A 14,011-nucleotide genomic window follows, 5' to 3' on the forward strand; every position below is an offset into this window, starting at 1 on the left:
TGGGGCAGCAGAATATTATAAAGTTTCAGGCTGATATCAAGGACGGCAGTGGGTTATAATAGTGATACTCCCAGGAACATCTCAGGCACACTGGAATAGCTGCTTACCCTGTTCTACCCCAGAGTGTCTTCTCTGAACTCATTAGTCTGCCTTGTTTATTTTTCCCTTTCTCTACCTTATTGTCAGACTATTAACTTTCAGTTCTTTGAGTTAACATGCCTGTTCATAAAACCATCGCCTTTACCCCAATCCAATTTAGTGTCTCATCTAATGAATGAGTTGCAAGACTGAGGTGAGTGGAACCGATATGGCTGAAGTGTAAGGTAAGCAAGCTGCAAACAATTCTCATGTGTGGCTCAAAAGGAGACTGTAAAACAAACCAAAAAGAAAAAGGTCCTCAGAGTTTTCTGAAATAATGATATTATATTTAAAAATGTACATGATGTCATATAGTTTCTCGTTGGAAACCCCCTAAGTTATAAGCTGGGTTTTATTTGTTAAGCCCCATGGGTCATTGTGGGATGGGGAGCAGAGAAGATAACAAAGGGATGTGCATTAAAATGTTCACATGATTCATTTTGAAGAGTGGGATTCAGGATGTTTTGTTTTGTGGCCAAAACCCCGTGTGCCTACCCTAAACAAGCAGAACACACCTGCATAAACACAATGGTGACTTGCCCTTAAGAAATGAAGTCTCCTTATAACCTAAATTTATATATACACATAGTCAGATATTTAGGGAGATTTCCTATCTTTAATAACTCCTAGAGTTTGCCCAATAGAAAACTGAAACTCCTTTCCACCCTTCCTTATAGAAACCCTTTAAAAAATCCATCAAAGTAGCCACCTGCAAATTCACAGTAAAACAACTCTGAAGACACAAAGAATTTCTGGCCAACAGGGCTACATTTGCTACCTAAGCACCTTAAGAGCCTGGGGTCCCTGTGTCTCAGTTATTTATCTCCTTTTCCTCTGCAGCTTATCCTCTTAAGCATCACTCTTAGAGCTCCCACTTTCATCCATTTAAATCAAAATACAGTATGAAGTGTTACTGTGGTAGGCAGAATTCTAAGCATGGCCCCCTCAAAATTCCAGTCCCCTAGTTATTCAATCAAACATGAATACTACTATGAAGGTATTTTTTAGCTGTAACTGTCCCAAATCAGTTGACTTTCAAGTATAGAGATTATTTGGGTGGGGCCTCACCTGACCAAGTGAGCCTTTTAAAAGCAAGAGTTTTTTCTTGTGGATGGAAAAAGACACAGTCAGATTTGAAATGTGAGAATGACCGGATGTGCACTGCTGGCTATAAGATCGCAGAGGGCAGCCTCTAGGAGCTGAAAAGCAGCCCCTTGCTGATAGCCAGGATGAGGTGGGGAACTCTGTCCTACAAAGGCGATGATCTAAATCTGTCCACACCTGCATGGGCTTGGAAGTGAGTTTTTTTCCCAGCCTCCAGATAAGAGCCCAGCTCAACCAACACCTTGATTTTGGCCTTGTAACAACCTGAGCAGAGAACCCAGGTAAGCCTGCCCAGACTTCTTCCTGGGCAGAAAAAGTAAGATTAATAAATGCATGATGATTAAACCAGTAAATTATGGATAATTCTTACTCAGCAATAGAAAACTACTGCAGATATCATATTGCTTTTTTGTTTGTTTGTTTGTTTGTTTTGAGACAGTCTTGCTCTTTCACCAGGCTGGAGTGCAGTGGCGCAATCTTGGCTCACTACAACCTCTGCCTCCTGGGTTCATGCGATTCTCCTGCCTCAGCCTTCTGAGTAGCTGGGACTACAGGCACATGCCACCAAGTCCAGCTGATTTTTGTATTTTTAGTAGAGATGGGGTTTCACTATGTTGGCCAGGGTGGTCTCAATCTCTCAACCTTGTTACCCGCCTGCCTTGGCCTCCCAAAGTGCTGGGATTACAGGTGTGAGCCACTGCGCTCGGCCTTGGGTTTTATTTTCAGAGGTTTCTTTTTATTAGAAAGGCACGATGTGCTAATTTCCCTACTTTCTTATTCCCTAAACACTTAATGGTTCCTCCTTTTTCCGCAAATTTCTGTGACTATGCATGAGTATACAAGTGTGCTTTCATCTGTGTATACACACTCTAAAACACACATGTACATGAAATGACAACAAGCAATGTTTTCGCCTAACAATGTATCTTGTGTATCTTTACAATACCAGCACAGAAAAGCCCACCTTGTTCGCTGTAACAACTATTTAGTGCTGGGTTATACCCCTGAATCATTATTTACTTAACTAGTCCATTACCGACAAGCAATTTAAACAAAAAGCTGGTACTTTTCCATTTGCTAGGTACAAGCTATGCTATACTTATAATTTTCTGTTATTCGCTGAAAATATCAGTAAGATAAATTCCTTTACATGAATTTGCTGAGCAAAAGGGTAAACACATTTGAAATGTTCACCAATACTGAAAACCACTAACTAAATGGTTACACTAATTCACATTCACCTTTAGATCATGGGAAAGGGACCACTTACGCACATCTTTGCTATCACTGAATTTGATCAATTAAAAAAGGTTTTTGACACCATGCTAGGTGAATGATACTATCTCTTTCACCCAGGCTGGAGTTCAGTGGCACCATTATAGCTCACTGCAGCCTTGATCTCTCCAGCTCAGGCGACCCACCCACCTCAGCCTCCCGAGTAGCTGGGACCACAGGCATGTGCCACCACGCCCGAGTAATTTTTAGAAATTTTGTAGAGATGAGGTGTCACTGTGTTGTCTAGGTTCAAACTGCTGGGCTCATGCAATCCTCCTGCCTCAGTCTCCCACAGTGCTGCAATCACAGGTGTGACTGTGCCTGGCCACATTTTTTAATAATCGCAATTAAGTATCATTTCACATTTTGTTGACCATTTTTTTCCTATGTCATGCTATTTGCACCTTTTGCCCATTTTCTCTATTGGTGCATTCACCATTTCATATCAGTTTACACAATTTCTTCATGTAAACTAGCAATCAGTTATGGGCACAAACATTTTTCATACTTTGATTTCTTTTGAGTTTGTTTATGAAACACAAATTTTCATTTTAGGTGAGACACACTAGTCTTTTCCCTTTGGGACTTCTGGATTATTTTTCATGCTCAGAATCTTCCCAGACCTGAAGGCCTCTGATCTTCTATGCATTCTTCTTCTTCTTCTTTTTTAATGAGATTGTCCTATTCACTGTTCTTTTAGGAATCTATGGCTCCCAACAAACACTGTTTTGTGAAGACATGCTCCAGAGCACTGTGAGAGCACTGCTGATACCTGTACACAAATTAATGTCCCTATCTCTACCAATGCTTTTGATGGGTACAAACAAGGTGTCAGTGATGAGTGGCCTGGCTCATGTAATCCCTACCTAAGAAAAACAGAAAGTGCAACTTTATTTTTTAGGTTAGTAAGTGCTGAGAGATGAAGGTTTTTCCTTCTCTTTTTTGGATGGAGATGTCTAGAAAGCCTCGCCTGGCACTCAGTGTCCAAGGCAGGATAGAGAGCATAGTAACAGAAAGGGTGAGGCAAAAGGCATGGCCAGTGAAGAGGCACTGCATGTTATCAAGACATGAGGACTGGTCCTGGATTGTATTCACATGTTCTTCTTTTTATAAAGAAATAGGAATCTACTCTCACAGAATGTCTGGCAGGCTTCTACTGCCTCTGAGAGAACAACACCCTGTTGGCTGTGTAACATAAAGAAAAGCAATGCTGGATGTGGTGGCTCTTGCCTGTAATCCTAGCACTTTGCGTGGCTGAGGCGAGAGGACTGCTTGAGCCCAGGAGTTCAAGACCAACCTGGCCAACACGGCAAAACCTCATCTCTACTAAAAATAAAAAAATAAAAATCAGCCAGGCATCATCACGAGTGCCTATAATCCCAGCTACTAAGGAGGTTGACGCACGAGAATAGCTTGAACCTGGGAGGCAGAGATTCTAGTTAGCTGAGATTAAACCACTGCACTCCAGCCTGGGCAAAAGAGGGAGACTCCATCTCAAAAAAAAAACCCACTCTTAGAACCTGAAAGGCTTCCCTCTGCCCACTCTTTTGATTAAATTCTAAATTAATATTGAAGGAGAGAGAACTTAAGCTAAATCTATGAAAGAAAAGAAAATAATTAAAATGACCATTAAAGTCTTAACCACATGTTCTGTCTTCTAAATATTAGAAGTGAAGAAAATCACAGCTATAAAAGACTAATCAACAAGCACATAAAGAATGATGAAATTGCTATAAATACTACAAAGAGGACGAGATTTAAGTCTTTACATCACTAAATTATATACTAAAAAATAGAATCCATCATTCACCTAGCACCTAGCATACACTGCTGGGCACTATGCTGGGTGCCGGAGTAATATCCCAATTAAAGTATTTGGCCTTGTTTGACCGTCTGTAGGGTTTTAATGACAGTAGCGTAATATCAGTCTCAAAAACAGAAATGGTAGTAATAGAAGTAATGCATCCTCATCACATAGCTTTGGAAATATGTTACCACTGCTTACACCTCTTCCCTAATTATAACCTTCTCATTCCCTCTCAGAGGTAACTACTATCATGAAATTGGTATTTATCATTACCATGTTTTCCTTTAGGCTCTTACATTACAAAAATACCTAAAATATAGTACAGTGATTGTATAATATGTACACTTATATATTACATAAACATTATATTTTAGGATATATAATATATATTTTATACATATATATCCCTAAATAAAATATTGTATGTAGCATGTTAACTTTATATGAAAGGCTTACATAATATTTTTCTGTGACTTGCCTTTGTTGTCCAACAATATATTTTAGTTTCATCCACGCAAATCTGAGCAGCATTCACTTGTTTCCTATGTGCATAAGTGTTTTGGATATAGCTATGCCACACATCCCTTAACCATTTTCCAACTGATAAATACTTAGGTTACTTCAAATGTTTAGCTATTACAAATAACGCTGCTGTGAGTGGTCTAGAACTCCTCTTCATCTGTTAAGAGCTTCTCTAACTCTAACGTTTTACCTGGAAGAGGTCTTTGTAAATGTTAGCGGTCATTTTACATTGTCATAATTTTATCTATTTATCTTTCATCTTTTTAATTTACCACCTTCAATTATTTCTATGGAGAAAATAAAATTTCACTCCAAAGGGGCGACTACTGCTTTCTCCCTTCTTCTTCTCCCCAATATAACAGACAACTTGAGCTTAAGAACTGTTTTCTGGGTGAGAGTGTTACCCCTGTATTTAAATATGAAGTGAAGATCATCTGAGAACACATGAGTGTCAAATTAGAGTTTTCACAAGAGTACAGTTAGGTAGGGATAAGAGCTCACCCTTTTGACCTTTATCCTTCACAGTCCTGAAGATACCTTCCTGTAACACAGATCCTCCTCCAAACCCTCAAAGGCATTCACAGTCAAACTTCCTCCCACTTCCTGACCTTCCTCTGTCTTTCCATCCTTATGTTCTCTTAATGAAGCGCACACATCCCACGCTCCAGCCATACACTGAGAATTCCCTTTCTCTTATTCCATCTCTACCTGTCGACAAAGTCTTGCTCACCTTTCAACATCTTGGGCAAATGGCTCCTTTAAACCCTTCTAGCCTTTCCCTTCAGAATTGACCCTTCTCTTTTTTGCATCACCATGGCTAGAACTTTAAAAAAAAAAAACAAAAAACAACACCACCATACAAAGCAATTTTCATAGTACAACTCTAACCTTCCTTTTAATTCAATAAAGTACTTGAGGCCAAAGGCCTCATCTCTTGAATCTTCATTGTCCCTAAAATGACTATCATAATATATTAGACGAGTTCAATTTTAGGGAGAAATATGCTGAATAGTTCTTAACATTAATACTTTTCACACGAGTTATCATGTTTACATTTCCCAAGGATATTCCTAACATGGAAACTATGTCTTGTATCATCCAGGCGTTTAGAAATAGAGAAAGAAATAATTGAAAAGAGACCCCATATAAAAAGGAATTCTGTATTTCAGAGTCCAAACACTCAGAGAGGACAAGGTTTGGGTTAACATGTCACAAACAACAACTTAGGGATAAAACAACAGGAAAACAAAGATAACATGTGAAGATATACCAAATCTCAAAATGTATTAATTATTTTTAAAACCAACAAATAAATAAAACAAAACTCAAGAATTGGTAATCAATTACCTGCATGAGCAGAGAGAGGTGAGTGTGGTCGAGGCAATGCTGGTGACTGCCCATTGCCTATCAAGCTTTTCCGGTTGCTTGTTCGGCAACTATCAAAAGGAAAGAAGAAACAAAGTTTAAAAAGAATACAGCATCAATAATGTTGTTCAAGCATATTCCAGGTAGACATGGACCAGGTTGCACAACCTATCTGCTCATGTTATTGTTAAAATTATTACAATTATGCATTCACTAATATTTGAGGGGTGGCTGCCTCTTGAAAATTAGAAAATATAATATATTCATATAGCACAACACCATCAATATTCCTCACCACCAGTGGTGCAATAATCAAATGCCTTCTTCCAGCTCTTGACTGCAAATATGCAACATACCATACATATAAGTGATAACTTAAGGATTCAAATCAGCAAACCACAGGTAGCATCTTTGTTGACACAAAATTTCTAATACAAAATTACATGCAACGAAGCGCAATGACATTAATCTTACAATGATGCACTAATTAAAAATCTAATTATTTAGACAAATTTCTTATTTGTGCCTTTTGTCAATAGAATAGCTGATGCCTAAGATAAATGCATCTCATCACTCATTCATTTTTCATCTTGTATATGGCATTCACAAATTCTTTATTAAGGTAAATGGTCTAGAATCATTAAATAAGATCCCAGTGTATTAAAACAATAGTGATGGTCCTCTTTCACAAGCACGCTAGCTACTGGTTTTATCCTGAGTACCCAGAGCATTGAGATAAATTACTACACATGGGCACAAGGTAACAATTTGTTGCTGTTTCTGCTAGTAGGAAGTTATAAAATGGCTAATTTGATTTCAAAGTAACTTCAACAAACCTCAAAGAATAGGACAAATACAAAATGGTGAAGTGGATATTATCTTATTTTCGTTTGCTTTCTTCAAAACAGATTGGCACTTCACTCTCTATTAGCAATACAGTAGTCAGAGAAGGGTAATAAAACCCAGCAAGTTACCTCATTTAATTCACCTATAACAAGGTTCAGGTGTCTCTATCCTCCTACATTGTGCTGCCCTCAACCACCATTAAGAGTTTATTGCAAGGCCTTCTTAATGCAGGACAGACCTCTGTTATACTAGGTTCCTGAAACAGAAATTTTCACTGGACTTCTAAGTTAGGTATAGTGAGATAACATTTCTAAATATTCAAGTAATACATTTCAAAACCAAACCCAATTTCTTTTGGCAACATGGACTTGGCAGTTGATCTTCTCTTAGATGTTTGCTGCTTATTTATCATTTCTCAACAGTCCCACGTTTATAATTTCTTAAGGTCAGGCTCCATCACTTTATTTTCCCCATTGCAGCAATCAGCATCCCCTAGTATTATCTGTGAGTTTAATGAAGATCATGTTTACTCAGCCTTAAACAAATTGTTAATGAGAATAGACCCTTGATATTTAATTGTGAAGGTGGGTTGGATATTATTAACTCATCTATCAAGAAATGTATTCAACCTATTAAATTCATAATCATTAAATCAGATACTCTGTTTTTAAAAGATACTGTATAATGTATTTAGTGTTAATTCAAATTAATATCTCCTTTCATTCCAATACTGAAATATTAAATATATTAACTTGCTGATGTTAATAAAAGAAATTATAAATGACAGATTTACGTTCTGGAAATGTCAGCAAACTTCTTTCCGCAAATAAACTGACATTCAGGTTATTATAAAAATGGCTATATTTTTTCATGTTTAGCGCTTGATCTACATAATTTATAAAGATCTTTTTCAACATATTTATTAATGTTTCTATGTATAAATATTAATAAGAAATGTGTATTAATGCAGATAGCAATCTAATGAATATCTTAACTAGGTATATCAGTGAAATATGCTGATAACCTTAAATTTAGAAAATGTTATTTCCTAAAGTAAAACCTAAAAAATTTCTAAGAAATGTACACTACCAGACATACCAAGGTACATACACTACCACAACAGGCAAAGCATTCAACAATTTAGATTTAAAACAAATAAAAATATGAACACTAAAACCTCACAATTGCATTAGTTATTTAAAGTGTATCAAAAAGGGGTAGAAAAGGGGTTTCAAAAATGTGATTAAAAAAATCTCAAAAAGAAATGTCCACATAAAACCCCCAAATAAAATACGCTTGTTTGGTCAATATACAAACAGATTTACATTAGTCATCCTGTGTGCGTCCACTCCTCTATAAAGATTGCTAATCTTTATAAACAGGTGATTCATTATGAATGCAATGTAGAGTGAAAGAAAATAGGCTACTTCATCTATGAATACATGAGCAAGTTTAAAGAGAAGTTAAAAACAAACTACCTCAGAATTTGAACAGTTTACCATATTTAACGTCCTGGTAGTATGTGACACAAAACAAATTATCAAAGGTATATCTTATTGACAAAAGCCATGAATAATCAAAGCATAATTCACAACTGAAAGTGTCTCCTCTAACCTTTTTTCCTTTTAATATGAAGCTAGAGATGATATTAAAATTAAAGAGACTTGGAACTTTCTAGAATCTCTCTCAACAATGAAATAGAAAGCTTTTAAACATCGAATGATCCCAAAGTAGCAACACCAATGTTTATACAATATAGGCTAAGATATATTTCCACATGTACACAAAATAAATCCCTATACTTAAGAAGTGGGGTCCTAGCTTCATGAATGAATTTGTTGCTAACATTCTCAAGAGTAGAGGGATACTTTACACTGCATTTCATCCCCAAATACCCAGATCTTTAGACAGACAGACAGACACATTCACACACACACACACACACACACACACACACACACACACACTTTTAAAATCCCAGGACCCTACTGATATTCTATAGAAAACTTTTCCAGGGTACAGGAGGGAAGAGTCCAGGTGTTCATGACCACACCTACTCATTTAATCCATTAAGTGATAAAACAGTGGAAACATCTCCACTCAGGCAAAATAAAGGCTCCTTCCTTTTCACCAGCATGACTAAGTCAATTGTGCCTTGCTTTTTTTCAAGCAAAGTCACCCAAGGGAAAAACAGGTGACATCTGACCAGATTCAACATGAATACTACTTCTCCTGTTGCAGAAATCTCTTCATTATAATTCACCCTTATCAAGGCATTTGAACTTGTAAAGAGTTATCTCCAGTTTTCATCCTTAGGGACACAGGGACGTGACCACAAAAATGAAACTAAAGAAAAGTTATGAATTCAAGTTGCAGCTATTCCATTCCCAAATGCATTCTTTTGACATCATTCTTCAAGAACTAGAAGCTGTTCACCATGTCCACGCTCCGATCTGAAAGCCAAACATGGGACTAACCACTTCCCACAAAGTACCTCCTCTCTCAGTTCTCCAGCTGAAGCAACACATGGAAAAACTTACTTTTCCTGTGGATAAGATGCACAGTTTGTTCCCTGAATTTGGAAGGTGGCTGCTATTGTTCTATCAACACAATGGCATAGAGTCACTACTTGCAAAATCAGAATTTAGCCTGAGAAGACAGTCATATGAGAACTTGAGACAATGGCATAAACAACGGATTAGGACAGGATCTGATGATCACAAGTAGGCATTTAGTTTTACGTCATTCATTCATCTGGTAGGTACCTCCTTGGGAAGCTCCACCTAGGGGCAACTATGAGGCACAGAAAAATAACTTAGACACAGGGCACAAGAAATGCACCTTGCTGATTACGGAATCTGAGAAGAATGGGAAGGGGAATGATGTTCCGATGATAGGACCTTGAGGGAGAAGGACTGGCTGTCCCTGAGGGGCAAGAGGCAAGCAGGCATGGACAGAACACTGCATGTAAGAATGTCACAGCTGGTCGGGTGCTTGGGTGGAGATGCTGTGGATTGACATGAGGTCACCACCAGGAAAAAAAGTGTTTTATTTGTCTGCATGGCTTTTGCTCAGGCAGGTGAAATGAGGACTCATCAAAGCACCACACCTGCTCTCTGATTTCACTGTTACCATCACAAAAACAGTTTCACAAGGAGCTTCTTAATTTCTTAATTACTGCCAACAGCACCTCCCATTTGCTAGGAAGACAGACAGGCCATGCATTTCATCATTCAAGTCAGGCCTGGCTCAGTGTGAGAGGGACAGAGGAGTATGGCTACTAAGCTGGAGCCAGGTGGGGAAGTTGTATGTATTTTCTGTTCAAAGTACCCCATTCCACTTCTGCAGAAGTTGCCTTTGTGTGCAGAGCTCCATACGAAAGGCTTGGTGGGACATGTAAAAGTTTCACATCTGCGTTTGCCACTTGTCTCCTGGCAGAAGAACCTGTTAACCATCCCCTACCAGGTCTCTAAAAGCTGTGAGGCCCACCAGGCTGTGGCCTTTTCCAATTATTCTGAGTAGTTGAAATCCAACTTGATTTTAAATTATATTCACTTTGAGACATAAATTCTGATTATTTCTGACCATGGCAAGAACAATGAGGGGAGAATACCCCAACAGGCAATGATTTTTACATTCACAGCTGACTTGAAAGGTCAACATTCAGTAGAACATAAGACTAACCACCACTGAGGGGCAGTAATAATATCATGAATTGAGTAAGAGGGGCCCTCTTACTCAATTATGGAAAGCTAGAATTACTTTGTCCTGATGAAAATTTGATAAATTTGCACAGGAGACCAATCACAGACAAAGGTTTACTGTCCATGAACATCTGCTATTTCCTAACGCCTTAATAGAAAATGAACATTTGAATATTTCTTAAACAAAGAAGAAGGCTGAAGTGGAAGACATAGGGCATGACCAGGAGGCAGAACTTGACTAGCTAAAGTGGTATTGCTGAATAAATGTTATGAACTAAGCAGGTTTCTGTTTCTATTTCTTTACAATGAAGGGGTTGAAACAGATGAGACAGTCATAAACTTCTTTTGGTCTCAAAAGTTTTAATAAAAGAAAAATAATCCAACAATTTCTACCACACTGGCACAAGCAACTGTATCATTTCTCCCATTTGATTCCAATCTTTAAAAAAGATACAGACATTAGAGAGAGAACAAAATGTACTCTCAGAAGTCCAAACCAATAATATTTTCTAGTTCCCAAAGGCAATTACTGAAAGAACTGGGAGGCCGGGCATGGTGGCTCACTCCTGTGATCACTTTGGGAGGCTGAGGCGGGCAGATCACCTGAGGTCGGGAGTTCAAGATCAGCCTGACCAACATGGAGAAACCCTGTCTCTATTAAAAATACAAAATTAGCTGGGTGTGGTGGCACAGGCCTGTAATCCCAGCTACTCGGGAGGCTGAGGCAGGAGAATTGCTTGAACCCAGAGGCAGGGGTTGCAGTGACCCAAAATCACACCATTGCACTCTAGCCTGGGCAACAAAAGCAAAACTCCCTCTAAAAAAAAAACAAACAAACAACTGGGACTCGTAGCTTTCCCATTCATTCTTGGTATGGTAGCATATATATATGCCATATGTATAACCACACTACATGTGTGTGGTTCCATATTTTCACTAGTAGTATCACGTAACAGGAAAAAACAGAGACTTGAAATTGTACAAAAGATATTAATAGTTACCTTTCAGTGGTTTGTTGGGCTTTTATAGTGGGCAATCCCTGGGGATTATTTGATTATGTAAAGGTGTACATATTGTTTTTCTATTGACCAGGTGATTCTAAAACTCTGTAGAAACTGAAGTTAAGTAGAAAACTGAGAGTAATACAAATGATTCTTAACCATAATAATGTAAATGAATTTTATCTGGTGAAGATACAATTAATATCCACCCCAAGGAAAGATGATCTCAAATCTTTACTATCACAGTCCTATGAGATATTAGTTTTGCATCTATGAGCAAATTCATAATTCCTGACTATATATGTGTATATATACATTCATATGTCTGATTTTCAAAATCTCTTTAAATCTTTTTTAATGTTACTGCTGCCCTCACTGATATGTTAAATAAAATATTTGATACGTGTTCATTTTATATTTGTATAACAGTCATGTTTTTGACTTTTGGATAAATTATACTTTAGCACACACTATACATTACAGATATTCTGTAACTCATTTTTTTTTCACTCAACATTATGTTTTTGAGATTTAACCATGGCAACATAAATATGTCTAATTCATTCCTTTTTAAGATTATTCCTTTGAAGCAAATTTTAGGATTCCTAAATGCACTAAAATTATATGTTATGGACACTTTTTTTCCTCTTTGCAACATTAAAGATCTAGAACCCTGTGCATTTGACTTAAAAAGCCTTGAAAAATGTCTTTGATAAGAGGCTATATTTCAAGGAAAAATTATATCATGCAACATAAAGTAAATATTCCTTAAAATCTTCTTTGGACACTTCTCCCCCAAATCCTGCTTATTGCTGCTTCACCTGGATATCTCCATTTTTGCCTACATTCTGCTGTCTTCTCCCAGAAATAACTGTTTTTCTCATGTAAATCAGCCAACCCTTTCTTTCTAGGCATCTTCAAGTCTACATCTCCACCACTTTTTCTGAATAGCACAAGACCGCACCTAGTAGCTGGCTGGATAAGCACTATTCCTCCTTAGAAGGTGGCAGGGAACAAAGCTGTTCTCTGCCTTTGTCACATACCCTTTGCTACTAATGTGAAGTTAAGAAACTTGCTGGGATCGTCTTTCATCTTCCCTATGGCCCATGAAACCAGGGCTCCTCCCAGGCTTTCATTAACTCCTTCAATAAATTACTTTGAGTACATAAGATATGCTAGGTACTATTCTAAACAAACAAAAATCCCTGCTCTCAAGGGAGCTTACATTTTAGAGGGAAAAGCAGAAAATGAACACAATAAATTTGTCAAATTTGTATTACATGAGATAGCGATGGAGGAAAAATAATTGTGCATTATATTCCTCCTACATTACAAATAAGGCAGATGTGGGAGTTCACAATTTCAAATAGGGGGTCAGGAAAGGCCTCACTGGGGGAGGTGAGAGAGCCTAAGACCAGATAAACAAGGAAGTGAGCATTCGGCAAGAGCAGAGGCCCTGAGGCCAGAGTGTTCCAGGAGGAGCAGGCAGGCCAGCGTGGCAGGTGTGCAGCAAGCCAGGGGAGACTGCCAGCAGAGGATGGCAGAGTCATGCTAGGAGGCAGGTCTGGAGCAGCCTGCAGGCCACAGTGCAGAGTCTGGTTTTCAGTCTGAGTGACGAGGGAAGCTGTTGGAAGGTTCTGAACGTAACCTGACTTTTGTTTTTAGAGAACCGTTCTGGCTACTAGATTAAAAGGAGGAAGCAGGAAGACCAGTTGGGAGGTTGAATTGATGTGCATCTTGAATACACTCTTATCGTCTGTGATTCTGCTTTAAAATACAGTATTTTATTTTAAAAATCAGTTTGTATAAAAACAGCTCCAAAATTCAATGGAAGTGTTACATCAGTCTGTGCTCTTTTGCATAGCCTCAAAAAAAGTTGGAGAAATAGCGAGTGCTGATCCTGAGGTGGCTCAAGGCCTCAGGCCTTTCCATATTTGTATCAATGTAATGATCCAGGTCATAGTGATCAGGGGGAAGTAATTATTGATATTACTGGCTTGATACTTGAACTTAACTTTCCTATTAGCAGAAAAACTCTTTTAAAGGCATTAATCATAAAGGGAATAAATGCTTGCCTACACTGTTTCACCTGTGAACAACAACAAAAAAAAATTCAGGCTAATTTCAATAGCTAGAGAAAGGAATACACTTTCAAAAATTCTGAAGAAAGCCAACTGGAAAATTTATATTATCTTATATAGTACTTCCTGGAAATATATCTAATCCATTAAGGTAAATCCACAGTGAGG

General features: G+C 37.9%; 1 protein-coding gene across 13 annotated transcripts in view; it reads right to left on the reverse strand.

Moving 5' to 3' along the window:
• The window catches only part of MAST4 (microtubule associated serine/threonine kinase family member 4), a 573,771-nt gene that overhangs the window by 110,871 nt on the left and 448,889 nt on the right, over window positions 1-14,011 (reverse strand). For all 13 annotated transcript variants that reach the window (XM_074385270.1, XM_074385262.1, XM_074385256.1 and 10 more), the window contains one exon: window positions 6,194-6,282. In XM_074385270.1, coding sequence (XP_074241371.1) covers window positions 6,194-6,282 — 89 coding nt within the window. The remainder of the gene's footprint in view (window positions 1-6,193; window positions 6,283-14,011) is intronic.

This window comes from Saimiri boliviensis, chromosome 1 (assembly GCF_048565385.1).
Source record: "Saimiri boliviensis isolate mSaiBol1 chromosome 1, mSaiBol1.pri, whole genome shotgun sequence".
Lineage (NCBI taxonomy): Eukaryota > Metazoa > Chordata > Mammalia > Primates > Cebidae > Saimiri > Saimiri boliviensis.